General features: G+C 45.9%; 1 protein-coding gene and 1 long non-coding RNA gene across 10 annotated transcripts in view; one reads left to right on the forward strand and one right to left on the reverse strand.

Moving 5' to 3' along the window:
* Positions 1-518: 518 nt before the first annotated feature.
* The window catches only part of LOC310695686 (disintegrin and metalloproteinase domain-containing protein 2-like), an 80,220-nt gene continuing 53,122 nt past the window's right edge, over positions 519-27,616 (reverse strand). For 2 of the 9 annotated variants that reach the window (XM_083480500.1, XM_083480497.1), the window contains 8 exons: positions 27,170-27,368; positions 25,683-25,791; positions 21,485-21,668; positions 20,139-20,219; positions 18,930-19,047; positions 11,921-12,080; positions 11,214-11,258; positions 519-621 (listed from right to left, as the gene is read on the reverse strand). In XM_083480500.1, the coding sequence (XP_083336626.1) occupies positions 594-621; positions 11,214-11,258; positions 11,921-12,080; positions 18,930-19,047; positions 20,139-20,219; positions 21,485-21,668; positions 25,683-25,791; positions 27,170-27,368 (924 nt within the window). In that variant the 3' untranslated portion in view covers positions 519-593. Of the gene's footprint in view, positions 622-9,487; positions 9,682-10,258; positions 10,540-11,213; positions 11,259-11,920; positions 12,081-18,929; positions 19,048-20,138; positions 20,220-21,484; positions 21,669-25,682; positions 25,792-27,169; positions 27,369-27,616 lie in introns of those variants that run through there. The other 7 variants (XM_083480493.1, XM_083480495.1, XM_083480496.1 and 4 more) reach the window with 6 other exon arrangements.
* On the forward strand, positions 10,351-10,973 carry LOC310695873. The gene is made up of 2 exons (XR_014520321.1): positions 10,351-10,465; positions 10,864-10,973. It is a non-coding gene; the product is annotated as an uncharacterized lncRNA (long non-coding RNA).

The following is a 27,616-nucleotide window of genomic DNA, read 5'->3' on the forward strand; positions in this document are numbered from 1 at the left end:
AGCTGGCGGGCGGGGGGGGGGGGACTTTAGCTGTGAAGAATGCTTGGATGTGTGCCTAAGAATACAAGCTTTGCTTTTAGGTAGAGCTTTGATGGGTAATTGGCAGTACTTGCAGCAAAGCAAACCTTTCCCTTGTCACTGTAATCTGCATGATTAGGGGGAGCTTCATTTCTTAATATGTGCCATGAAAGAAAGCTGAGGGAGCAAATAGGATAGTAGAAAATAGCAGCCAGGGAGCAGGAGGCAAAAGTGCCTGTTACCCCCTTGCTCCCTCTGGCAGAAATCCCTGGCAGAATTGGCATCTATTCCCTCGAAGAGAGATTAGCTCACTGCTGGTTTTCGTTGCTTGGAGACAGCAGATGAAGAGGCAGTAAAAGCAAGGAGGAAGGCAAAGAGGCTCTTGGAACAAGCAGTAAGCCCCTATTGGGGTGTAGGCCGCAGCATGTGCCTGCTGATGCCGACCCATAATGAAGCCCCTGCATGCTGTATACAAATGCAAAGAAGGACCTGGAGAACCATTCACAGAATAATTTTCACCTGTTTATTAAACAGCTACAAGTCATATAAACAGCAGGAGCCTGACCCAGGTCTGGTCACATCGTGTCTTCTTGGTTGCTCAAGCTACTCACATGCCAGGGGCAGCAGGAGGGAGAGAGGAGAGAGGAGAGAAGACATGATGGAGCAATACAATAAGGAGAATCAGCAAAATTTAGCGCCACCCAGAAAGATGGAGAAGAGATTGGAAAAACATCCTTCTCCCACAGAAGCCTCTCCACTCCCTCCACAATCTTTGAAATTTCTGTATCGTGGCTGGCCCAAGACACTCGGGCTCCTAAGGCAAACCACAAACTGGCATCTCCTGCCTGTCAGGGAGGAAGGTCTGAGTTCACTTCATCTACATCAGAACCGGGGGAATAAAGCTGTGCATTGGGAAAAAGAGTTGGAGGAAACCTGTTTGCCAAGAGGCCGCTGGGAAACACAGATCTGGCCTCCAAGGAGTGGTGTCACTGCCCCCACAGCAGCAGCAGGGGGTGATGTGTACCTTGGAGGCCAGATCTGCTGCCCCCACGAATCCTACTTTGTACCTTACCTATGAGAGGCAAGATCTAGTTTTGTGGGGCTTTGCCTGGAAGTGCTGCTGCTGTTATGAAACAGTTCCCCAAGCAATGCCTGTCACTGCTTTGTTCAGCCTTCACCAAGGTGGTGCCCACCAGATGTTTCAGACCACAACTCCCTTTAGCCTGGCATCAAACAGCCATGCTCACTAAGGCCAACAGGAGCTACACTCCATAACATCTGGAGTGCACCACCCTGGTGAAGGCTGGCAGAGTTTTAGGTGTGCCATTTAACCTTGTTGAATTGATGAAACCACGTGAATTGAGAAAACAGTATCTAAACAATTAGAATGAATACTATCATATATATGCAGTTAGAATTGAGTAATGACGATTAATAATATACAGTGGTACCTTGGTTCTCAAACTTAATCTGTTCTGGAAGTCTGTTCCAAAACCAAAGCATTCCAAAACCAGGGCACACTTTCCCATAGAAAGTAATACAAAGAGGATTAATCTGTTCGATACTTTTAAAAACAACCCCTAAAACAGCAGGTTAACATGAATTTTACTATCTAACAAGACCATTGATTCATAAAATGAAAGCAATAATCATTTGATTTAATCATTATGAAGTGTGTTGATTAAGGAATTTATAGTAAGTATATTGACAAATCGTATTAACTAAGTTCTAGGACATAAAGGGTAACAAATCTCGATTCAGGATCTGAGATAGTAGGGAGGACAAGGAGAAATATTGATTGACAAATATTTTAAGAAGTTGGTAATCCAACTTAGATTAGAGTATTTAATAATACATAAATGCCAAATGCGGGAGGAATAATTGAACAAATACTTCCCAGAGCTCTCTGGATAGAAACAATACAGACCTGAGGGTATTTAAAGTACAAAAATATCAAAGGAACTTATTAAGACTGGGACAAAGCTTATATTCATGTGTATATAGAGAAGCAACTAAAATGACTTCCAAGAAATTACAGTGGCCTCTTCAGGAGCTCCAAGACACCAATCAGTGGCGGAGTTAGATATGAATGCTGATATAAGAGAGTTGGTTATTGGAATGAATAAATCTATTAATGATAAACTTGATTCCATGGGCAACAAGATTGAGCAAAATTCAAAATTAATAATGGACCTATCTGCACAGCTAAAAGATCTGACTATTAAAATTAGGGAGATAGAGAAAACGGTCCAAGATTTGAAATCTAGAACTAATAAACAAGAGGAACTCTCGAAGGAAAAAACCAATAAAATTAAAAATGAGAGTAAAGGGCTGAAAAAAGGCCAAGACGTTATAAATGATGAGGTAATAGAATTAAAGAGAATATAGGAGAAAATGTTAGATCAAATCGCGATTCTCGAGATGCACTAAAGGGAGCTTATTCTACGCTTTCAGGGGATCCCAGAGATGCAGAATGAAGACATTGAAACCAAACTGACAAAAGAATTAGCTAGATGGCTCGGAGTCCAAGAAGAAGAATTAATAATGGACATAGATAAGATCTTCAGAATAAAATCTGAAACAACAAAGATGAATAAAGGATCAGGAACTGTATGGTCTTTTTTAATTCAAGACTACTGAAGGATAAAGTACTCCAGAAAAGGAAGGTGACAATAGATGAAAGGAATATAATAATTCATAAAGAAATATCAAAAAGACTCCTTAAAAAAGACAAAATTACAAGACATTAACAGATGCTTTAAAAACCAACACAATAAGATACAAATGGGAATTCCTGGAGGGGATATTTAGGGAAGTTCTGGAGAAAATACAAGAGAGAACTGGGAGGAGAATTCATGCAGGAGAGAGAAGCGTTAGAAGCTACAGGAGAGGAGTAAAAGCAATTCTTATCAAGAGATACAATAAGATGTAACCCACTAGATTAAATCTATATTTATTCTATATATTTTTCTGAATCCAATTTGTAATTGTTATTTGATGAATTTGAACATTATCTCGTAGAATATCAATGGTTGAAATAATAAAAAAAGAAGGAATAAAACCCAACATATCCTAAAAAAGAACTGGGACATTATCTGTCTTCAGGAAACACATATAGCTAAGAAGCACAAGAGAGTTTTGGTAAATAAGAAACTAGGGGTAGAATTTATACCTTCAGATTTACATAAAAGAGAGGAATCGTTATATACATAAACCCAAAATTAGAATCCAAATTAATATTTAAAGACAATGAAGGACGATTGCTGGGCATGCAGTTAACAAGAGGCAAAGAAAAATTAATACTGGTGGGTGTGTACTTTCCAAATGGAAACAAATCAAAATACGTTAAAAAACTAGAGGAAAGATTATTGGAACATAACAATGAGGATATGATTCTTATGGGAGATTTTAATGGGGTCACTTTGTTGAACCTTGATAGAACAGAAAGAGAGAAAACATCTAAGGAAGGGAAATTCCCAATTTTTTCCCCAAATGGTTGAAGATCTGAACTTAGTAGATGCTTGGAGAAATAAACATACAAATGAAAGACAGTATATATTCTATTCCAAAGCTAAAAAATCTGCAGGTCGAATAGATGGAATATGGATATCGAATAGTTTAATGACACTAATTAAAAAAACAGATTCAACCCAAATCCATTTCAGACCATAACCTGATTACACTAGAATTAAAGGATAAGAAGAAAATGAACAAGCAGTGGAGGATGAATGAGAGAATCCTGAATGATGAGAAAATTCTTTAAAAGGCTGAAGAGGCCATGAAAAAATTCTTTGAAATAAATATGACACAAGAGACTGATATTAGATCAATATGGGATGCCGATAAGGCCTTTATATGAGGCTTTTATATCCAACAAAACATAATACAAAAAAGGATTAGAGAATCAAAGTTAGATCAGATTAGACAAGCGATTGAAAGGAATGAGAATCTATTGGTGAACAATCCAAAAAACAAAACCGCAAACCAAAATATTAAAATATTGCAATCCCAACTATCAATGTTCTTAAATGATGAAATGGAGAATAACATCAAATGGATGAAACAAAAGAATTTTGAATTTGCTAACAGACGAGGCAAACTGTTTGCGTGGTAATTAAAAAAGAAACAAAGAGAAAAACACATTGATAAGATAGTACAAGACGGTAGTGTAATCAACAAATAGGAAGAAATAAATAATTGCTTTTTAAGATATTTCAGGAAGTTATATAAGATAGAAACGGAAGGAGAACATGACATAGTGAAATACAAGGGAAAGAAATTCCCAAAATAGCACAAGAGAAACTTGAACAATTAAACTCGCCAATTACCAGGAAGGAGATACACCAGGCAATCTCGAGTTCTAAACTGGGCAAATCCCCAGGCCCAGATGGACTTCCTGTAATCCATTATTTAAAAAATGGAAGAGATTATAGCCCCGCCACTCATGAATAAAATAATACAAGATGGGAAATGCTAGTCAACAACTAGAAGGCTTTCAATACCTTTCTTGGAAATTTCTAAGGAAAGTGATTGGCCTATTCACAACGGGAGAGTGATTTACCTCGGCTATAAAGGCCATATATGAGAAACAGAAAGCAAATCTAATAATCAATGATGGGAAAACAGAATACATCCCAACAGAAAAAGGCACAAGGCAAAGCTGCCCACCCACTCTCTCCTCTACTTTTTGTATTAACCCTAGAAATATTAAATTTGGAACTGAGGAAAGAAGAAGAAATTAAAGGGATATCTTTAGGTCAAAAGACTATCAAATTGAAAGCTTTTGCAGATGATTTAATTTTAACAGCAGAAACCTAGAAACAAGTATTCCCAAAGCGTTGGAAAAGATAACAGAATTCGGAGAGGTCTCCAGCTTCAAACTTAACAGATCAAAAACAAAGCTTATGGTTAAAAAGGAGCAAGAGAAAAAGGAATTGCAGGAAAAAACCAGGGTTGTCGATAGTGAAAAAAAATATTTGGGAATTGACATTTTTGATGACAATTATAAAAAAACCTGGAATGAATTATTATTATTTTTTGGTAGAAATTTGGGCTAGACTGAAATTATCATTTTGGGGAAGTGAAGGGAAGTTCTGTCTCTGCACATGACTGTGGCATGATGGGAAGTCCTGCTTCTAAGTTTTTCTCTGGCATTATGGGAAGTCTTGCTTCTAAGCTTTTCTCTGCTTCTGTACATACTGTACAACCCGTTCTAAATACCAAGACATTCCCTCATTTCCCTAGGATGTTCAGTTCATCTTAAGTTCATGAAAACATTATACTCTGACTGACCTGTTCTTAATGCATAGTTGATCACATCTACGGAACACGATTATTATATTCTTTCATGTTATGATCAATCATTAGTAATTGTTTTAGTCATGCTATATCAATCATTAGTTATAATTTAATTAGGAGGTTTTATGCCTGTCTAGTTCTGTGCTCCCTTTCGCAGCCTTTAATCTATTGGTGATTAATGCCTATATGTAACCCTTGCCTTGTACAGTGGTACCCCACAAGACGAATGCCTCGCTAAACGAAAAACCCGCAAGACGAAAGGGTTTTCCGATTTTTAGAGGCTTCGCAAGACGAATTTCCCTATGGGCTTGCTTCGCAAGACGAAAGCCCATAGGGAAATCTCCTGGGACAGCGGGGAAGCGCAGCGCACCTTCTCCTCTGTTCCCAGACCTGTCCTGAAGGCTTGTGGTGGGAGGTCCGGGAACAGAGGAGAAGGCGCGCAGCGCTTCTCCTCTGTTCCCGGGGCTTGCGGTGGGAGGAGGGTTTTTCCTTCCCACCGCCAACATTCAGAACAGCATTCTGAATGTTGGCGGTGGGGAGGAAAGCCCTCCTCCCACCGCAAGCCTTCAGGACAGGTCCGGGAACAGAGGGGAAGGCGCGCAGCGCTTCTCCTCTGTTCCCGGACCTGTTTTGAAGACTTGCGGTGGGAGGAAGGTTTTCCTCCCCACCGTCAACATTCAGAAGGCTGTTCTGAAGGCTGGCGGTGGGAAGAAAAGCCCTTCTCCCCCGCCAGCCTTCAGAAGAGTTCCCGGAGGGCTGCCTAGGCTGCGGATAGCAGCATGCTGCCCCGCGCAAGGGGCGCTCTTAAGCAGAGCGCCCCTCACGCGGGGCAGACATTCGCAGCTTGGGGAGCCCTGCAGGAGTTCCCCGCAGGGCTCTCCAAGCTGCGGATAGCAGCCTGCTGCCCCGCACGAGGGGCGCTCTTTAGCAGAGCGCCCCTCGCGCGGGGCAGACATTCACAGCTTGGGGAGCCCTGCGGGACTTCCCCGCAGGGCTCTCCAAGCTGCGGATAGCAGCCTGCTGCCCCGCACGAGGGGCGCTCTTAAGTAGAGCGCCCCTCGCGCGGGGCAGACATCTGCAGCTTGGGGAGCCCTGCAGGACTTCCCCGCAGGGCTCTCCAAGCTGCGGATAGCAGCCTGCTGCCCCGCACGAGGGGCGCTCTTTAGCAGAGCGCCCCTCGCGCGGGGCAGACATTCACAGCTTGGGGAGCCCTGCGGGACTTCCCCGCAGGGCTCTCCAAGCTGCGGATAGCAGCCTGCTGTCCCGCACGAGGGGCGCTCTTAAGCAGAGCGCCCCTCGCGCGGGGCAGACATTCACAGCTTGGGGAGCCCTGCAGGACTTCCCCGCAGGGCTCTCCAAGCTGCAGATAGCAGCCTGCTGCCCCGCATGAGGGGCGCTCTTTAGCAGAGCGCCCCTCGCGCGGGGCAGACATTCACAGCTTGGGGAGCCCTGCAGGACTTCCCCGCAGGGCTCTGCAAGCTGCGGATAGCCTCGCGTGGGGCAGACATTCGCAGCTTGGGGAGCCCTGCAGGACTTCCCCGCAGGGCTCTCCAAGCTGCGGATAGCAGCCTGCTGCCCCGCACGAGGGGCGCTCTTTAGCAGAGCGCCCCTCGCGCGGGCAGACATCTGCAGCTTGGGGAGCCCTGCAGGACTTCCCCGCAGGGCTCTCCAAGCTGCGAATGTCTGCCCCGCGCGAAGGGCGCTCTGCTTAACAGCGCCCCTTGTGCGGGGCAGCAGGCTGCTATCCGCAGCTTGCAGAGCCCTGCGGGGAAGTCCTGCAGGGCTCCCCAAGCTGTAAATGTCTGCCCCGCGCGAGGGGCGCTCTGCTTAAGAGCGCCCCTCGTGGGGGGCAGCAGGCTGCTATCCGCAGCTTGGAGAGCCCTGCGGGGAAGTCCTGCAGGGCTCCCCAAGCTGTGAATGTCTGCCCCGCGCGAGGGGCGCTCTGCTTAAGAGCGCCCCTCGTGTGGGGCAGCAGGCTGCTATCCGCAGCTTGGAGAGCCCTGCGGGGAAGTCCTGCAGGGCTCCCCAAGCTGCAGGTGTCTGCCCCACGCGAGGGGCAGCAGGCTGCTATCCGCAGCTTGCAGAGCCCTGCGGGGAAGTCCTGCAGGGCTCCCCAAGCTGTGAATGTCTGCCCCGCGCGAGGGGCGCTCTGCTTAAGAGCGCCCCTCGTGCGGGGCACAGGCTGCTATCCGCAGCTTGGAGAGCCCTGCGGGGAAGTCCTGCAGGGCTCCCCAAGCTGCAGATGTCTGCCCCGCACGAGGGGCGCTCTGCTTAAGAGCGCCCCTCTTGCGGGGCAGCAGGCCGCTATCCGCAGCTTGGAGAGCCCTGCGGGGAAGTCCTGCAGGGCACCCCAAGCTGCAGATGTCTGCCTCGCACAGGGCAGCAGGCTGCTATCCGCAGCCTAGGCAGCCCTCCGGGAACTCTTCTGAAGGCTGGCGGCGGGAGAAGGGCTTTTCTTCCCACCGCCAGCCTTCAGAAGGCTGTTCTGAAGGCTGGCGGTGGGGAGAAAAGTCCTTCTCCCCCCGCCAGCCTTCAGAAGAGGTCTGGGGACAGACTGTCCCTGGACCTGGTCTGAAGGCGGTCTCCATAGGAACGCATTAATTGATTTTCAATGCATTCCTATGGGAAACCGTGCTTCGCAAGACGAAAAACTCGCAAGAAGAAAAAACTTGCGGAACGAATTAATTTCGTCTTGCGAGGCACCACTGTACTTGTGTTAACCAATCAGCAACAAGTTGCTTTGTGTTTGTATCAACCAATCAGCAACAAGTGCACCTGTGGCAATGTTGTAATATTCAATAAAAGAGTCTTCTCAGGGTTTTGCTCCAGAGATGCCTCTCACATGACACCTGCTACTCGTCTGTTGTTACTTCAACCCAACAGGGAAGAATCTCAGTAATAAAAATGAATATACTCCTCAAAATGCTCTTTCTTTTTCAAATGATGTCGATTATAGCGAAAACAGAATGCATTGAAGAATGGAGGTAAGATCTGACAAGGTTCATTTGGCAGGGTAAGAAACCTCGTATTAAATACAAATTACTGACAGACAGGAAAGAAAGAAAGAAAGAAAGAAAGAAAGAAAGAAAGAAAGAAAGAAAGAAAGGGGTTTGCACTACCAAAATTAAAAATCTTTTATCAGGCAGTGTTTAATTTGGATGAGGGATTGGATTCTACTAGAGAAAACAGATATTTTGGATTTGCAGAGTGTCAACAACAGATTTGGGTGGCATGGCTACCTTGGTTATAAGAAGGTAAAAGCTCACAAGAGTGTTCACCAACCATATTGTAAGGAATGCATTATATAAGGTGTGGACGAGATATCAACCACTAATAGAACCAAAAACACCATGTTAGTTGTCCCCATTAGAGGCATTCACAGTTAAAAAATTAAACATGCAAAGCAATTGGGCAACATATAGCCAATTATTAAAAGAAGACCAAGGACACCTGAAGTTAAAATCATTTGAGGAGATAAGACACTGTCTTACTGACTGGCTCCAGTTACATCAGTTAAATAATGTATTTAATGTGGATAAAAAACAGGATTTGAGAAAGAAGAATCTAAATTACAAAAATACTATCAAAAAGCAATAAGAAATTATCTAAAACCTATGATTTGCTGTTTCTTTTCTTATTTTCTTTTGAATTTTTTGTTTACAGCAGCCAGACTAGTACTGGCAAAAAATTGGAAAGGAGATACTATCCCCACAAAAGAAGATTGGTTAAATAAACTATGTGATTCTATAGAACTGGCAAAGTTAACAGCTGCCATAACACACCAGACAAATCAGAAACAATGGAGTGACTGGTAAATGTTTTGAAGACTATAAGAAAAAACACTGGTCTAAAGATAACATGTTAATATGCATAGATTAAGTATGTAAAAGCTGAAATAGATAAATAGATATACTAGGAATATCAGGGACAAGATATAAAAGATGCAATGGTAAAAAGACTGAAAAAAATAAAGAATGTTGAGGTTTTTTGGGGGGGAAGCCACAGGGGGGATTTGTATATATGTTTTTGTTTTGTTTTTTGTTATTTTATTTTTTTGTGTTTTTTAAGCAAGAAAACAAAAAGAAAAGAAAGCAATAATCAATGTACTGCAGTCACACAATCAATCAGTAGCTGAACTGGGTTCCACATAGTCACAAAAACAAAAACAAAAAGAGCCGCAAAAACACAAAATAAATAGCAGAAACAGATAGACCTCAGCGTAACACTCAAAACGGAGCATGTTTGGCTTCCGAAAAATGTTTGCAATCCGGAACACTTCCTTCCGGGTTTGCAGTGATTGGGTTCCAACTTCTTTGAGTACCAAGGCGTCTGAGAACCAAGGTATCACTGTAAGAATGTATAATGCTGTAAACAAAAAATTCAAAAGAAAATAAGAAAAGAAACAGCAAACATCACTGAAATTAATAGGACAGTATTTAATGAGTTTTTTGTTTGTATTTGTAGTATTTATATATTTATGATCTATAATTTAAGGAGACTCATAGTCATATACAGTGGTACCTTGGGTTAAGTACTTAATTCATTCCGGAGGTCTGTTCTTAACCTGAAACTGTTCTTAACCTGAAGCACCACTTTAGCTAATGGGGCCTCCTGCTGCCGCTGCGCTGCCGGAGCACGATTTCTGTTCTCATCCTGAAGCAAAGTTCTTAACCTGAAGCACTATTTCTGGGTTAGCGGAGTCTGTAACCTGAAGCGTATGTAACCTGAAGCGTATGTAACCTGAGGTACCACTGTATTCCCACAGAATAGCAAAAGTCATGAACATTTTTTTAAAATTCTTTGGAATCCTGCCTGACAGTCCCCTCTAGGAGACAGACAAAATTCCTCCTTGTTTAGAAAGGCTTTGGGTTGTGCGACTGATTCCTGCATGCGGTATGATCCATCCCAACTCATGTTCCATGTCAACCACAAGTGAACCCACCTCTTTGGGTTGCTTTGGCTGACTGGCTCAACCTTGGTGTGGCACAAACTCTATTCTTCTGCATCACAATCCTTCACTCAGTGCAGTGATGAACTGGAGGCTGATGGCTATTCTGGGGTGTCTGTGACTCTGCCTGTTGCATCTTCCACTCTTGGCCTTGGAGAACCTTGGGTGTGCCCTGAACCTTTGTCTCGGCTTAGGACGAATGTGAGTGCTCTTTGAAGGCCCCCTAAGCCCAGAGCTATATGGGTGCTGTGTTGTGGGGGTTCTCCTGTGTTGTGCTAAAAGAACAACAGCTGTGAGTTCAAGCAGTCTGGCTTGTAGGGGTGCCTGGAGACTAGCAGCAGAGGGCTGACTGCTGGCTGTGCCACGGAATCTGTGCCATTGGGGACAATGATGCACATTGTGTGTCTGATGATGCAGTGGGTGTGCTAGGAGCAGGACTTCTTCATTATGAGTCCATTGGCTGCATGTGGGGGCAGCCTGTGGGTATCCTTGCTGGTGGAAACTAGGAATAGTAGGCTTTGATGGTTCTCCAGGAATGCTGTGTCTGTGACTATTAAGCTGACTTCTAATTTTTGGACTGGTGTGTTTTCCCCTCCCAGGTAGAGTGAGACTGAATAGTAGATATGACAGTTATTTCGCTGGCAGAGCAGCAGAATCACTCTCCGGCCACCCCCATGCACACCCCCTGAGTAAAAGACTGCTCTGCCCATGTTTGTTTTCAGGTCTTATTTTACTGTGTGTTCCCTTGAGGCTCCTTGGAAGGAAAGGTAATAAGCAGATTTTGCAGATAAACCCAGTCCATCCTTAAGTGGTGGGAAAAACTAGACAATTTAATCCATGTTTCACTATCACAAAGGGAGAAAATAAATTAGGGAGTGATCCTTTTCTAGACTGCAGCCAGCTCTGGAAGGAAAATTAATCAATATACTTTAAGTTAGTTGAAGCTTACCTTGTTTTGTCTGACATGCTATATTCATCGGATCTAGTATAAGATCTGAAATGTAATGAGAATTAAGATTACTTAACCTTAATTACATACAGATAAACATACCTCAGTTTTGTCATGGAGTTAGCTTTACTATAATGTCTGAAAGTTAATTATTATTATATATACTAGGATGGGCAACCTATGACCCTTCAGAGGTTGCTGGACTACACCTCCCATCTTTCCTGACCACTAGCCACCATGGGTTGTTGCAGTACAACAGCACCTGGAGGGTCACAGGTTTCCTATCCTTGCTTTTCTTTCTTTTGTTGTTGGACATCATCTCCCTCCAGTATGGCCAACCACATCTGGAGGGATACAGCCCCCCTTCCCTGATATATACTAACAGCAAACTCCTATCTGTGTTATTATGCAGCTGAAATGGCACCTCTGACGCATCAGCAGGCTCAGATGAACCCCAAGGTTTGCAGAAATACAACAAATTTATTAGGAAAAAACCCTAAGCAAGGGACTTTCCACACACACACACCCCACAATAAAACCCCACAGCCCAATGCAAAAGTGTGTGAAAGGGGAAAGGGAATGTGGAGGCGGCCATGGCTGAAGACTGCATTCTGTTGCAGGTCCTACTTGTCCAAATTGTTGATGGACCAGAAGATTTCAGGTATGTACAGGGCAGGCCCTGATAAACTGCGGCCAAAGTGACTTACTCAGAATCACCTAGAGACTCGCTGTCATCTGTGCAGTACTTGCTGATTCGTGCCCATTTGACAATCAGGATGGCTGACCCAACCACAATGGGCAGAAAGAGAAATATGCTCAGGAGCACCCACGTCCGCATGTTGTCTTCTATGACTCTTTCTGTAATATCTAGATGGAAACAAATTTCACAGCAAAGACTGAACCAGGAGAGCTGTTGCATTAGACATTTTTAGCGTGTTATTGCCCAATGCTCCAATTTTATAGAATTTTTTTAAGATTAGAAAGCAAACTCTTTCCACAGCAGAATAAACCAGAAAGGTTTTTTTATTTTTAAATTAGCATTATTGTGGTATAAAAATGTAATATTGTAGTAACACAGTTTTATAGCACCATTCCTCTCTTTCATTTAAAAAAATAGGGAGCTGGAAAAGTGTTAAATTAAAAGACCATTTAAAAATATATAAATTGGGGTTATAAAATGGCATCCTTCACAAAAGTCATAGTGAATGTGTACTGAGCTGCAGACAGAAGTTATGTCAAATCCACAGGTGTCCGAGGAACATAGCAGGTTATACACATAGAAAAATGCCCTACTGCTAATGATGTAGGAAATCAGTTGCAGTTCTGCTTGCGACTTACAGCAGAAAAGCAGTAACTGGGTAGCACTAGGAATGTGTTAGCTTCTTTCTCTACAGTGCTCTCTCTCTTCTGTGTCTAAGTACTATCCTCATGTGCAGCTCCTGTTCCTTTCACTGAAGTTTGGGCAAGAGTGTCTCCTGGTAGAGTGTGTCCTGTGCTTCAGGGTTGTCAGGGAACTGACATCAGAGACACGGGAGAAGGAGAGGGTCTCTGATTCTGCAGGCAAAGGTCCCAGCACCAGGGGGAGACTCAGCTTGGGAGAAGGGGAAGGAAATAAGTGTAACACCAGGGATCCAGGAGAGCAACAGGACGAGGAGGTGGAGGGGCTCCAGGACTCTTCTCTGGAAGTCAGTGAGGAGAGCCCAGGCACCCCGCTACCCACGCCCACCCTGCGCAGGAGACTCCCGTGCAGTGAGAGGCGGAGACGATTGGGTGTCAAACAACTCTTATGTTGGCAGCGGTTTAAGAAACGCCCACAGACAGATTCTACGAGTGACTAAGGGCAGCCACGCTGAGATGGGCTGTGCAGTCCGAAGGGTTAACCAGGCAACCTAACGCCCAAACGGGGCAGGATTACGCACGAGTAACTCCCAACCATTACAGCAATCTGTCTGTCCCCGAAAGTTGCCCGTGCGCAACAAGCAGAGGGGCATCATGAGTAAGACCGGAGAAGTCGGAGCCACGAAAGGGGCGGCTGGAGGCCAATCGCTGGAGGAGAGAAACCGCGACTTGGAAGAGCACATAGCCATCCTGACGGCGAGGCTGGATGAACGATGGTCTCTGGATACTCAGGGGAAGCCCACCCCCATAGCAAGGAAGGTACCGGGACTGGTGCATAAGTTTGGGGGAAAGCCTCAAGAGTATGGGGCGTTTAGAACAGAAATAGAATATGCCTTGAAGCTGCAGCAAAACAATTTTGAAAATGACGCAGCGAGAGTTGCTTATATTGTGGGGCACTTGCAGGACGGGGCTAGAGAGTGGATCCGGCCGCTTATGGCAACGCAAAATGACGCCATGGAGGATCTACAGAAATTCTTCCAGGCAATGGACGCAATGTTCAGCAGTGATGTGCAACAGAGTGTGACAAAACGGGAACTGCTGAGCTGTAAGCAGGGAGACGGGTCAGTTAGAGACTATTGGTCACGTTTTGCAATGATAGTTCACCGTCTGGGGTGGCAGCTGGACTCGGAACCCATACAAATGCTATTTGAGGAGGGGTTGTCACCAGCGGTCAAAGATGAGCTTTCGCGTGCACCCCGCCCACAGTCTATGGACCAGCTGACCAAAGCAGTCCTTGCGATTGGCGTAAGACAGGAAGCGCGGGCTCAAGAGAGGCGGGAAGGGAGAGAGCAGCGTTGTCATGACTACCGCATTCCTAGAATACCTAGGCAGCCTTCCCCGCCGGCGGAGCCAATGGAGATAGGCGGAGTGCGCGCCCAGTAGGTTTCAAACTCCAGCGAGAGTCGCAAGAAGGAGGGAAAGGATGTAAAGACGACCAAGAAATGTTTCCTTTGCCAACGGCCAGGACATTTTGCCAGAGTCTGCCCACAAAGAAAGGCCTGGCAAGGGATGGTGGGGGCCTTGGGGGGTGAGGAGGAGGAGCCACAGACCCCGGAGCAGGGAAACGGAAACGCTTGGCTGCCAATCAGCGGGCACAGCAGCCGAGCCAACAACCAGTGAATGTGCCCAAACCAGATTCTCCAAGAGCAGCAATTGCCATTGAAGTGGTGCTTGAACTCCCGAATGGGCACCCAGTGAAGGTTCAGGGTATGCTGGACTCGGGAAGCTCATGCAACTTTTTTAGCAAGGACTTTGCCTTAGAGCATCAGCTTCACCTGCTACCTTTGGATGCACCTCTGCAAGTCACCACCATTGATGGGAGGGAACTGATGGGGGGGAAGTTACCCACCAGACCCCACCGATGAGAATGAGAGTGTCTAGGCACTCAGAGACAATCGCCTTTCATGTTGCCTCATTAGCGGGTCCCCCAATAATATTAGGGATGAGCTGGCTAGCGCAACATGATCCGGTGGTGGCGTGGCATCAAAGGACAGTCAGCTTTGGGTCTGACTACTGCCTGCAGCACTGCCTAGGCGGGGAAACGCCGAGGATGAGCGTAGCCAGAGTGGCAAGCACGGCAGTGGAGGGTAAAGGGAAGGTGCCACCACAATATGCTGATCTGAAGGAGGTTTTTAGTGAAAGGGAGGGAGATAGACTGCCACCCCACAGGCTGTTTGACTGCCAGATCAATTTGCTCCCAGGGGCGCAGCTGCCGGTGGGTAAGCTGTATGCCATGTCAGACAGGGAGATGAAGGAGTTACGGGACTTTATCGACAAGAACCTAAAAAGAGGGTTTATAAGAGAATCAAAGGCAGTGGGGGTAGTCCAGTATTTTTTGTGGACAAAAAGGACACTGATAAGCCGAGGCTTGTAGTGGACTTCAGGGCAGTGAATTTGGTGTCAGAACCTGTGACTTTCCCTATGCCCAGAATTGACGACATTCTGACGAGAGTGAGGAAGGGAAAGATTTTCACCAAGCTTGACCTAAGGGGGGCTTACAACTTAATCAGGATGAGGGAGGCAGATGAATGGAAGACCACCATGTTCACCCCCTTGGGGGCCTTTGAATATCTCGTTATGCCTTTCGGATTACAGTCAGGCTCCGCCTGTTTTCAAGCGTTCATGCACCACGTGTTGGGGTCTCTGCTTTACAAGAACTGTGTAGCATTCCTGGACGACGTCTTGATATATTCAGAAAATGAGGAGCAACATGTGAGAGATGTCAGGGAAGTGCTACAACGATTGCAGAAACACCAGTTGTGGGTCAAGCTAGAGAAATGTCAGTTCCATGCCCGAGAGGTGGAGTTCCTGGGGTACAAGTTGTCTGACAAAGGCTTAGCGATGGACCCAAGCAAGGTGCAAGCAGTATTGGAGTGGAAACCCCCCAAGACACGGAAGGATGTGCAGAGGTTCCCAGGTTTCAGCAATCTCTACAGGAAGTTCATCAAGAACTTTGCACACTTGACAGCTCCAATCACGGACTGTCTCAGTAGTAAAAGGAAGTTTGTGTGGACGGAGGAAGCCCAGCGATCCTTTGAAAGGTTGAAGAAGGCGTTCGCATCGGAAGAACAATTACTACATGTGGATTTGGAGAAACCACTGCGGTTGGAGACTGACGCATCAGACAGAGCCATAGGGGCAGTTCTGTTGCAGTCAGGACTGAACAAGCAAGAATGGAAACCGTGTGCCTTTTTCTCGAGGAAGCTGAGCAAGTCGGAACAAAACTACACCGTGTACGACCGAGAACTGCTAGCAATCTACGCTGCCTTTCATCGGTGGCGCCATCTGCTGATAGGGGCGCAGCGCAAGATCCAGGTTTGTACAGATCACAAGAACTTGGAATACTGGAGGACAGCATGAGTGCTCAACCAGAGACAGATTCACTGGGCGCAGGAATTTTCCAAGTTTTCCTTCGAAATCCAGTATGTGCCAGGAGAGCAAAACGTGAGAGCAGACGCTCTCTCATGAAAACCAGAGTACTTCGAAGGAGAGGGGCTGCCGGAGACACGACACGTCATACCTGAGGACCGATGGGTGTGTGTGGGAACTCTAGTGGGCACGAGAGAACTAGCAGGACTCACTAGGGACGATGAATTCGCCCGAACAAAAATCAGGGAACTCCAAAATGGGAGGGGAGCACCAGAGGGGTTCGAAGAGAAGGAAGGGGTGTTGTACTACAGGGGGGCGATGTACGTACCAGGGGAGGCTCTAAGAAGAAGGGTACTCAAACAACTACATGACACCCCCACAGCGGGGCACTTTGGGCAACACAAAACTATGATGCTGGTGACCCGACAATTTTGGTGGCCACGGGTGAGGGAAGATGTACGCGAATATGTAAGAGGGTGTGACCGCTGCCAGAGGGCCAAAGGGGAACGCACGGTACCAGCGGGTTTGCTGGAACCCTTACCCACACCAAACAAACCCTGGGAGGTGGTGTCTATTGACTTCATGACGGATTTGCCCAAATCGAGGGGGAAAACAGCAGTGATGGTAGTAGTCGACTTGCTAACCAAAATGTGCCATTTCATCGCCTGTTCACATGCGGTGACGGCGGAAGAAACGGCACGGTTGTTTGTAGAACACATTTTTAGGCTGCATGGCGCCCCCTTGAGGGTTCTCTCAGACCGCGGAAAACAATTTACTTCCCGGTTCTGGAGGAAGCTCATGAGCCTACTGCAAGTCGAGGTCAGCTTCTCGACAGCGAGACACCCAGAAACCAATGGGCAAGCGGAAAGGGCAAACAGCATACTCCAGCAATACTTGCGCTGCTACGCAAGCGAGAGGCAGAATGATTGGGTTGAGAAACTAGCGTTAGCGGAATTTGCGTACAATAACGCTGAACATGTGTCCACGGGAATGAGTCCGTTTTTGGCCAACTATGGGTGTCATCCCAGGGCATTCCCGGGGAATGAGGAACAGAGCTGGAGCGTGCCCGCGGCTGAACAGTTTGTGGAAGAAATGGAAGCTCTTCATCAACAGCTGAAGATGAAGCTAGAGAGGGCCAAGGCCAATTACAAGAAGCAAGCAGATAAACACCGCAGGGAAGGGGAAACCATAAGGGTGGGGGATCGAGTGTGGCTATCCACTCAAGGGTTACCCTTTAAGGGAGGGTGCAAGAAGTTGCAGCCTAGACGGCTGGGGCCATTTGAAGTTATACAACAGATAAACCCCGTGGCATTCAAGCTCAGGTTGCCAGACAACATGAAAATACATCCCGTGTTCCACAGGTCCTTACTCTCACCACACAGAGAGGGGCGGGAATTCGAGGGGCGGGAGGTAGAAGTCATGCCGCAACCACAGGTAGAAGAAAGGGAACACCAAAGTTCGGCCGCAGAGATAGTGGATTCAAGGTGCCGAGGCCGGCAAGTGGAGTACTTGGTGGCGTGGGAAGGAGAGCCCTGGTCGGAAAACACGTGGGTGCCTGCGGAGGCAGTTGGTGACGAGCACATGGTGGAAGTGTTCCACCGCCGGTTCCCGGATAAGCCCAAGCCCTTAGAGAGATTCTGGAGGAACAATTCGGTACCACAGAGGAGGAAGAGAGTTTCGAAGGGTTTTCAGAATCCAAAGAAGAATCGGATTGGGAGGGTCATCCCCTGGGTGGGAACCTTAGCAGGTGGGAAGAAGTTTTCACACCCACAGATGAGGAGGACAGCTCATTCCGGGGTTTCCTTGGCTTGCCGACCAGAGAAGAGGCAACGATAGAGCCCACACGTCGGAGGGGGAGTGAAGGGGGCCCTGGGAGGGAGGTGGATGTCAGGGAACTGACATCAGAGACACGGGAGAAGGAGAGGGTCTCTGATTCTGCAGGCGAAGGTCCCAGCACCAGGGGGAGACTCAGCTTGGGAGAAGGGGAAGGAAATAAGTGTAACACCAGGGATCCAGGAGAGCAACGGGACGAGGAGGTGGAGGGGCTCCAGGACTCTTCTCTGGAAGTCAGTGAGCCCAGGCACCCCGCTACCCATGCCCACCCTGCGCAGGAGACTCCCGCGCAGTGAGAGGCGGAGACGATTGGGTGTCAAACAACTCTTATGTTGGCAGCGGTTTAAGAAACGCCCACAGACAGATTCTACGAGTGACTAAGGGCAGCCACGCTGAGATGGGCTGTGCAGTCCGAAGGGTTAACCAGGCAACCTAACGCCCAAACGGGGCAGGATTACGCACGAGTAACTCCCAACCATTAGAAGGGTTATTACAAGCAGAAGAAGGTATTGTTTGGATTTTTCATTCTGGCACCAATAAGTATTGTTCTGACCCAATTAATTGTAAACCCACACTGACTTTGTACTAGTCCACTGGGATTCAGCTGGCGCATCAGAATGCACAAGTCCATCACAGCCTGGTTTAGGGAGGGGCAGTAGTACTAAAACATTTGCTTTTCACTTTTGCTCTTTGAAAGAGAACTAGAAAACAGGGATGGAGAGAGGGGTTAAATCTATACTGGAAATTTTATACTAGCTTAACTGCCACCCTTCCCCCATTTCCTGGGAATTGCAGTTTAGTTTAGGTACTAAGAATTCTGAAACATTTCACTCACACTCACTCTCATAAACACACAGCCTACAATCCTAAAGTTCATTTGGAAGAAGGAATGATTATCAAGCTAATGTGCTGTCACTTCTTAACTTGTTCTTTCTGCCTTGAGAAAGACAGAAAATTCAAGGGAAGAATAAAGAGGGGAATGAATGGGTTAAAACATAAATCAAACCCAGTCCCATGGTTTCAGGTTGAAGTGAAAGGTGGGTCCTAATTCTAAACAGTTTGGAAACTACTGCAGCAGAGCTATTTGTCAGTATGGAAGGTCCTGCTTTTACTGACCAGAAGCCAACATACGAAGCCCACTGTCAATGCTTCCTCCTAGGGGGCCTCCTTTTTCCTTGCAATTTGGAGGTGCCCATCCTGGATCACAGTGGCAGTTTCTTTTGTTGTTGCAAATCTGAAGGTGGAGGAGGAATAGCAAACATTTACTCCTTGCTTACGTGCTTTATCTTAAAAAGAAAAATATGCTTTAAGAAAACATTATTATTCTTATTACTTCCTGAGTAGGGCCTCAGTTCTAGTCTAAAATAAAATTAAGGATAAAGTAGTAGTAGTAATTATTATTATTTCATTATTTGTACCCCACCCATCTGACTAGTTTGCCCCAGCCACTCTGGGTTGCTTCCAGCATATATAAAAACATAATAAAACATTAAACATTTAAAAATTTCCTATACAGGGATGCCTTCAGATGTCTTCTAAAGGTTGAATAGAATATCTCCTTGACATCTGATGGGAGGGCGTTCACAGAGAGGGCACCACTACTGAGAAGGCCCTCTGCTTAGTTCCCTGTAACCTCACTTCTCGCTGGGAGGGAACTGCCAGAAGGCCCTTGGAGCTGGACCTTCAAAGGTAGCCCCACGTAGAGTATGCTGCAGTAGTCCAAGCAAGAGATAACCATGGTATGTACCGCTGTGGTGAGACAGTCCTCAGGCAGGTAGGGTCTCAGCCAGTGTACCAGATGGAGCAGGTAGACAGCTGCCCTGAAAATAGAATTAACCTGTGCCTCCATGGACAGCTGTGAGTCCAAAATGACTCCTAGGCTGCGTGCCTGGTCCTTCAAGGGCACAATTACCCCATTCAGGACTAGAAAGTCCTGCCCACTGTCCCCCAGAAACAGTACTTCTGTTTTGTTGAGGTTCAACCTCAACCTGTTAGCTGCCATCCATCCTCCAACCGCTTCCAGACACTCACATCAGACATTCACTAGTTCCAATTTAAATGGAAGGGATCCAAATTTTCCACATCCTCCAGACATGCCTGGAGCTGTTGAGCAACCACCTGCTCAATTACTTTGCCTAAGAATGGAAGATTTGATGATAATTGCCCATAATGGCTGGGTCCAAAGGGAATCAGCTGAGAGGCCATCAACAGGGGAACGCTTCAGGCACTCAAGAAAATACCAGATAGTTTCTGAGGGAAAACACCACCGTCTCCTTTTTATAGCTGACACACTAACACGGAAAATATAACATTCATTTTACTTACTCCATGCCCAAAGCACTTTTTTGTAGGATCACAATCATATTTCAGGACGCCATACTTTTCACATACTTGTTTGATACAAACCTTTTAAAAAAGCAATAGCATTTTTCAGTTTTCAGAAGAGTTGCTGCCCTGCAACAGACCTTTTGCATCCACCAGACCCCATCTATGAGTGCTTCCAGACAGGTGTTTATTGTGAGATCTGAATGCAAGATTTTTCCAGTGTATGTACAACGTCATCTGCATCCAAGTGCTAGTCTGTATTTTCTCCTCCTCCATTAATCCAGATCTACCCTTTTTACAGGAAAACCGCATTATAATGGGAGGTTGTGGGGTGGGAAACAAGATGAAGCATAATGCCCAGCTTTCATCTCATCCTCTTGTCAAGCACCAATGTCTTAAAAACCTTTTCCTCTTCCTGTCTCCTCCACCTCCTATGAAAGTCAGAGGGCAGCTAATGAAGCCAGCAGGCCAATTCAGGAGTGAGTGGCAAGTGGCTGCTAGGGGCAGTACAAGCTTGGGGGGGGGATAGTGGTCACATCTCTGGCCGCTGCTACAAGCAGCTATTTTCTCACTTGCTTCCCCTTTTGCAATCAGCAGTAGTAGCAACTCTTGCTTGGCCTCAGCCTGGTGCAAGAGGAAAAGGAAGAGGAAGAACTGGAGGAAGAACACCATGGCAGTAGGGGTACTCCAAATGGGCATATGGAGAGCCACCAGAAAACTGCAGTTAGCCCTGCATCATCCCCAACTGAAAGGAAGCCTAAACATGTAAATACCTGAAGGGAACTTTAGGCCAGGGACAAAGAACCCTTTTCAGGTCAAAGACCATGTTCCCCCCTGGCCAGTCTTCCAAGGGCCATATGCTAAAGTGGATGGAGAAAGAGAGATGACAGAAGCCGGCCATGCAAGTCTGTGGCCATGCTGTGTGGGTTGACATGCGCACGCCTCTCTCCCTCTTCCACTCAGGCAAGCAAGAGGTGTCAGCACTGCTCAGGGACATGTTGCAGCCAAGCAAGAGCAGTCCAGGAGGGCACAGGGCAAGGCCAGCGAGAGGTTAGATCTGTGGAGGGGGCATAGCCTGAGGAGCCCTGAGCCCCCCCCCCCCCCCGCTTTCGGCACTTATGAACAAACAACATCTAATTGCATTTGCTGATTTCCACCTCTGCTTCTCCCATCGCTCCCAGCCCATCATACCTGTCTCCTCATAGCTGAAATTTAGATTTTAAGTTCTTCAAGCATGAGACCAGTGGTCTTCCTTTTGCTTATGCTGCTCTCTAGGACACCATACGCACTGGTGACAACATTTAAGTAACAGTAATAGTCATGCTGTGTCAGATTGTATCACTTACCTTTTTAGTTCCACATTTTGTACCATCTTTCACCAGCATTGGGTCCGGAAAGCCCTCTGGTTGTTGAAGGTCCAGAGATATACAAAGGGTATCTTGAAAAGGAGTGTACAGAATTGGAATGTTCATGTCAACATAAGGCTTTCTGGTTGGATAGACGCAAATTAACTTTCCACATTTGATATCCCTATCAAAGGCATTTGGAGAAAAGAACAGGATCACACATTTGCAAAGAGTTGGGGATTATGTATTGGAAATGTTTTTTTCACCTCCAAAATATCAGATTTAACAACTGAAGTATATTTTTGAACATGTTACCTAAAAATGCATGCTTTTCATTACACAGATGACATGTGGGAGGGGCTGTCATTCCTCAACCTTTGAAACATCTGGCATCAAAGATTACTGCCCAACAGTTTGTGCCCAACGGATTTATTTTGGTATATCTTAATTTGTTGTTGTAGTATGGTTTTTCTCTATTGATTTTCTTATGTGAACTACCTTATAATTATTTTGGTGAAAGGCAAGCTACAATTAATTAATTAATCCTTCCTCTCAATCCATTTTTCTTTTGTGTTGTGTCCTTTATTTTTTCAAATTAGTTTTTATTAAAGATTTTATTGTGTAGCAAACAAATAGACAAAAAAGTACATATAGTGTCTCTACTTTCAATTCATAGTTTTTTTCACAGTTCATTAACATTTAGTACTAGACACATATGCGACTGGGGGACAGGAGAGAGGGAAGGGGAGAGAGATGAGGGGATATTGATATTTTGTTCTGTTGTGTAGTTTGTGCAGGGTTTTTATGTCAGCATCGTGTGGGTAGGTCCTCTATATATTTATTCATTTATGATGGCATTGCGAGAGATTTGAGTGTCCAACGCTCGGTTGGTTGTGTTCAGTTAGTTGCAGTGTGGTTTGTTTGTTTGTTTGTTTGTTTGTATGAGGGTATGGGGTTGTTGGGTCAGATTACCCATATTGATTCTTATGCTGTTGGGGTGGGGGAGAGAATAGATCATTGTCTTGTTGTGCTGTATATATGATAAAGGGGAGCCACACCCGTGCTACTTTAAGTTTGTTGGTTAACTTTTCTAATAGGGCAGTTTTCTATACCTTTTGGTACTAGTGGTCTATATTCACTCCTGATAGGTCATTCCAGTGTCTAGTCATGATGTTTTTAGTTGCTGAGAGTGTGACTTGTCATGTGAGTTGTTCCTTGGAAGATATTTAATAGGACTAATTCTGGAGTTGCTTCTATTACTTGTTTTGTTATTATGCAGATTTCCTGCAGCACTGATATACAAAAGGATTAAATTTGGGGGCATTCCCACCACATGTGGAGGTACGTGGCCATGGAAGTGCAGCCTCTCCAGCATTTAGATGAGGAAGTGCCAGATTCCGTGGTGTTAGGTTCCATCTATAGATAAGTTTCAGAATGAGTTCTCTTCTTTTGGCTGAGATGGATTTAAATGATGGATTTCACCACATTTTTGACCATTGGATGAAGTTTATTTCATATTCTATGTCATGCTCCTATTAGTCTTTAATTGTGGTGAGGGGTTTGTACTGTTTGTAGTGTAGAGTTTTATATAAAGACCTACATTGGCTCCCAGTATGTTTCCGAGCACAATTCAAAGTGCTGGTGTTGACCTTTAAAGCCCTAAACGGCCTCGGCCCAGTATACCTGAAGGAGCGTCTCCACCCCCATTGTTCTGCCTGGACGCTGAGGTCCAGCGCCAAGGGCCTTCTGGCGGTTCCCTCATTGCAAGAAGCAAAGCTACAGGGAACCAGGCAGAGGGCCTTCTCGGTGGTGGTGCCCGCCCTGTGGAACGCCCTCCCATCAGATGTCAAAGCGATAAACAACTACCTGACATTCAGAAGACATCTTAAGGTTCATGGAAGTTTTTAATGTGTGATATTTTAGTGTATTTTTGGTTTCTATGGAAGCCGCCCAGAGTGGCTGGGGAAACCCAGCCAGATGGGCGGGGTACAAATAATAAATAATAATAATAATAATAATAATAATAATAATAATAATAATTATTATTATTATTATTATTATTATTATTATTTATAAAATATTTGTAGATACCACTCCTTTGCTGTGTCTCTCTGTTGTTAGGAGGAGTTTTTCAATGTTAGTCAGTGCCCTGATGGCTGCTGCTTTTGGTGCTGTGTTGTTTAAGAAGGGGTGTAGTTGGTGGTAGGTCAGTGTCCCTTAGTTTGTCTTGTATTTTTTGTGCTGATATGGGGTTGTAATTTTTGTGAAACTGGGTTAGGTGATGTAGGCCTTTAGCTAGCCAGGCCTGGCAAATGAGCAGTGGGTGGGGTTTATTCCAGTGTATTGACATTTCCATGTTCCAAGGCAGAAAAGCCCTCAGTACCATGTGCAGGAGACAAACCACAGGCTTGGGCTGTTCCCTTGGTGTTCTGCTTGTGGGCTCTGCATCTGGCTCTCTGTATGAAACAGAATGCTGGACTAGATGGACCTCCTGTCTGACACAGCAGGCATAAAAGAGTCTTGTGTTCTTATTTATTATGGGCAGTATTCAACTTGCACATCCAAATATCACAAGGGTTTAAGCTTGCACAGTAGAACTTCCCCCACCCACACTCCCCAAAAATCTTCAGAGGGCTGGGGAAGAACACAGAGCAGATTACTAGGTGCTTGATGGGAGGAGAAAGTGGTGAGTTCTGTTGGGTGACTGCTGCTGGGAGGCTGAGAGTAGACAGGCCCGGCAGGCAACATGACAAAACAGACTGTAATTGTAAGGGCACCTGATTTAGCATCAACTTATCTTTTTCATCTTTTTTGGTAGTTCCCTTTCCACCCTTGCATATCTAGAGATGCAAGGATAATGTTTTGTACCTCAGTGTCCTGTTCTCCTCCTACAGGCTGGTTGTTACAGCAGGTAAAGGTAAAACGTTACGGACCCCTGGATGGTTAAGTCCATCCAAAGGTGGAGCTCATCTTGCTTCAGGCAGAGAAAGTTGGCGTTTGTCCACAGACAGCTTTCTGGGTCATGTGGTCAGCATGACTAAACAGCTTCTTGCACAATGGGACACTGTGACAGGTGCCAGAGTGCACAGAAACACCATTTACCTTCCTGCCACAGCTGTACATATTTATCTACTCGCACTGGTATGCTTTTGAACTGCTACGTTGGCAGGAGCTAGGACAGAGCAACAGGAGCTCACCCCATCACGTGGATTCGAATCGCCAACCTTCTGATCGGCAGACCCAAGAGGCTCAGTGGTTTAGACCACAGCGCCACCCGCGTCCCTTGTTACAGCACCAGAGACAGAGCCTGGTGTGCAACTTGCTCCAAGAAGACTTTGAAAAGTGGTAGATTTAGGGCAGCGTGACTGGTTCCCCTGCCCAGGGCACAGGAGTCAAGGGTGCACCTTCTCACCTCCTTCCCAAAGCTTTGTAAGCACTGGGCTTTGGGAAGGAGGCGTGAGGGCTCTGATAGGACCCTAGAGTCCTCCTGCTTTCTTCCCAAAGCCTAGTTAGCACTTGCCCAGCTTTAGGAAGGAGGTGGGAGGGAGACTTGTGCTTCCTTCCCATGGTGCCTCCCTTCCCCGGCTTTTGGAAGGCAGCTTTGGGTGGAGTGGGGAACACGTCAAATTTGGGCCTCACACAGGGCACCATATTACCAAGATCCGCCCCTGCTTGGAAGTGAACTGAGGGCTTGTAAACCTCTGTCTCGAGGCTCTGCTCCCTTTGGGGAACTAGAATCTCCTAAAGGGCCTGAAAATAGGCACTTCTTCAGTGCTCCATGACGTCCCATTTGGTGTGCTTCTTGCACCGTTGGACTGACAGTGTGGGAGACACTGTGTTCCTTGGTCTTGGGGGAAGAGATGCCCATGACAATCCTGGCTCCAGCACCATGGGCCTTGATGCTGTGGGATGTGGTTCAGCAGACACCTGACTGTCAACCACAGTTTAGTGGGACTGACCACCAGCATCAAGGGTCAGTGTCAGAAACCCAGTGCCGTCCCTCAGCTAGTGACACAGGAGCCTCCAACTAGGTGTCCTAGTCCCTGTGGATCATGACAGCCCACTCCACCTGGCTAACTTGATACTATAACAACAGTAAAAACATGCACCATACAATAGAAGATGCCCAAGCCGCAAACCCACAAACAACCTGCCCTGAAAGATTTATTTCAGTTTCTTCTGTTTCCTAATCACATACCGAAAAGAACAAGTCTTAAATCCCTTTCGTATGTCAATCCCACAGTGTCCAAATCTATCTGTCTGACCATTAATTTCTTCATAACATGCTTGAGGAGCACTTTTTGACTCTATAAATATTAAAAGGATTTTGATTAGAATAACTAAAATGAAACATTTAATAGTTTTCTTTTAGCAATGCTCTAACAGATACTTTCATATGTGTACAAACAAATCAGTCTGATGCATAAATTGGATTTGCCTCTGCAAATAATGAATGTTAGCCCTGAAGGTGCTGCAAGACTGTTGTTTTCACTGAAGCAGAATTACTTAGTTATTTAAGATATCTTTTTCATGCAGCACATAGTTAAACAATGGAGATCGCTGCAAGATGTAGTGAAGGCCACCAATTGAGATGGATTTAAAAGGGGATTTGCAAAATTCTGAATGGTAAGTCTATACATAGCTATGACGGCTCTATATACAGTATAACTTCCTGTAGAAAGAGGCAGAAGAAGCAGCAGAGCTACTTGTAGGCTTCCTATAGGCATCTTGTTGGCTACGGTGAGAACAGAATCCTGACTAGATAGGCCTTCGGTCTGATTCAGCAGGATCCCCCATAAAGGCATTTGATGAAGGGCTTCACCAAAACAACATAACTGAACAGGTTGGCATGGTAACTAACAGCAGTTTGGCTTGTGCCTAAGTGCAGTTAGGTAGCTAGTAGAGTGATTTTAAAGTTGGCATAAAATGCATAAACCTGGTCATACCAGTCAGAATTCTGGTAGCCATTTTCTGCACTAAGGAAGAAGAAGCATGCCTTGGAAACCAGCCACATTGGGACTAGTTGCAAATGTGGAAGGCAGCACAACTGACACTATGGGCTTCCCCCTCCAGCCAGCTCAGGCGAAAGGGCATATGTGTCAGGAGAGCCCCCCAAACAGGGTGGGGGGGAGGGAGGAGGAGGTTTTATCTGCCAAGCAGAAATGCTTGCATGGTTATGGAACAATCTAAATACAGTGGTACCTCGGGATGCGAACAGGCTCTGTTCCGGAGCCCCGTTCGCATCCTGAATAGAACGTAAGACGCGACTGCGCATCTCTCGTGTGCACGGGTCGCGTTTCGCTGCTTCCGTGCATGCGCGTGATGTCATTTTGACCATCTCCGCATGCGTGAGCGGTGAAACCAGGAAGTAACACACTCCGTTACTTCCGGGTCACCGCGGAGCGCAACCCGAAAATACTTATCCTGAAGCATGTTTATCCCGAAGTATGACTGTACAGTAGTGTGACGCTGAATTCTGCTCAAAGAGTTCAAGAGAAACCCAGGACTCATTCAATGGGCAAACTGGTATAAAAGCTGAGGAAAGCTCATGGTATAGGTATGAGTGGGCATGCACACACAATTTGGTTACAGAAGGAAGCTGCTTGCTTCCTTGGTTGTTCTTTTTAAGAGTAAATATTTCATTTTTTTTTTAAAAGAAGCCAAAAAGCAAGTTGTCTCACTTACTTTCACCAAAAAGATCCTGACACTGTAGATCAGCTGCCTGACAGGATCCACCATAACAGTAGCCAGCATTAGAAGCACAGCTATAGCCATTCTGGGCATAAACATTGCTTGGGCAGGACGCCGAACTGCCATTGCAGTACTCAGGGAAATCGCAGACACTATCTACAGCTGCTCTACAGATTGTGTTTCTTGGCTTAAACTAGGTGAAAAGGAAAAGGAAGAAGGAAAGTATCAATAGCATTTTTCACGGAGGACTATAGCTAGGGTTGAGGAGGATTCCTGTTGACTCCACAATTTGCAGTTAACCTTCCCATTTCATTATCCTCAGATTTATGCACAGGTCCTAAAGTTGTTTAAGCCACATAATCACTGGACTGAACAGGGCACATGCCCACACAGTCCTTACAAGGTGGTCTAAGGCCTGTCTCTTTCTTTAACTCTTAATCA

This window comes from Podarcis liolepis, assembly GCF_965112155.1.
Source record: "Podarcis liolepis genome assembly, chromosome: 16".
Taxonomy (NCBI): Eukaryota; Metazoa; Chordata; class Lepidosauria; order Squamata; family Lacertidae; genus Podarcis; species Podarcis liolepis.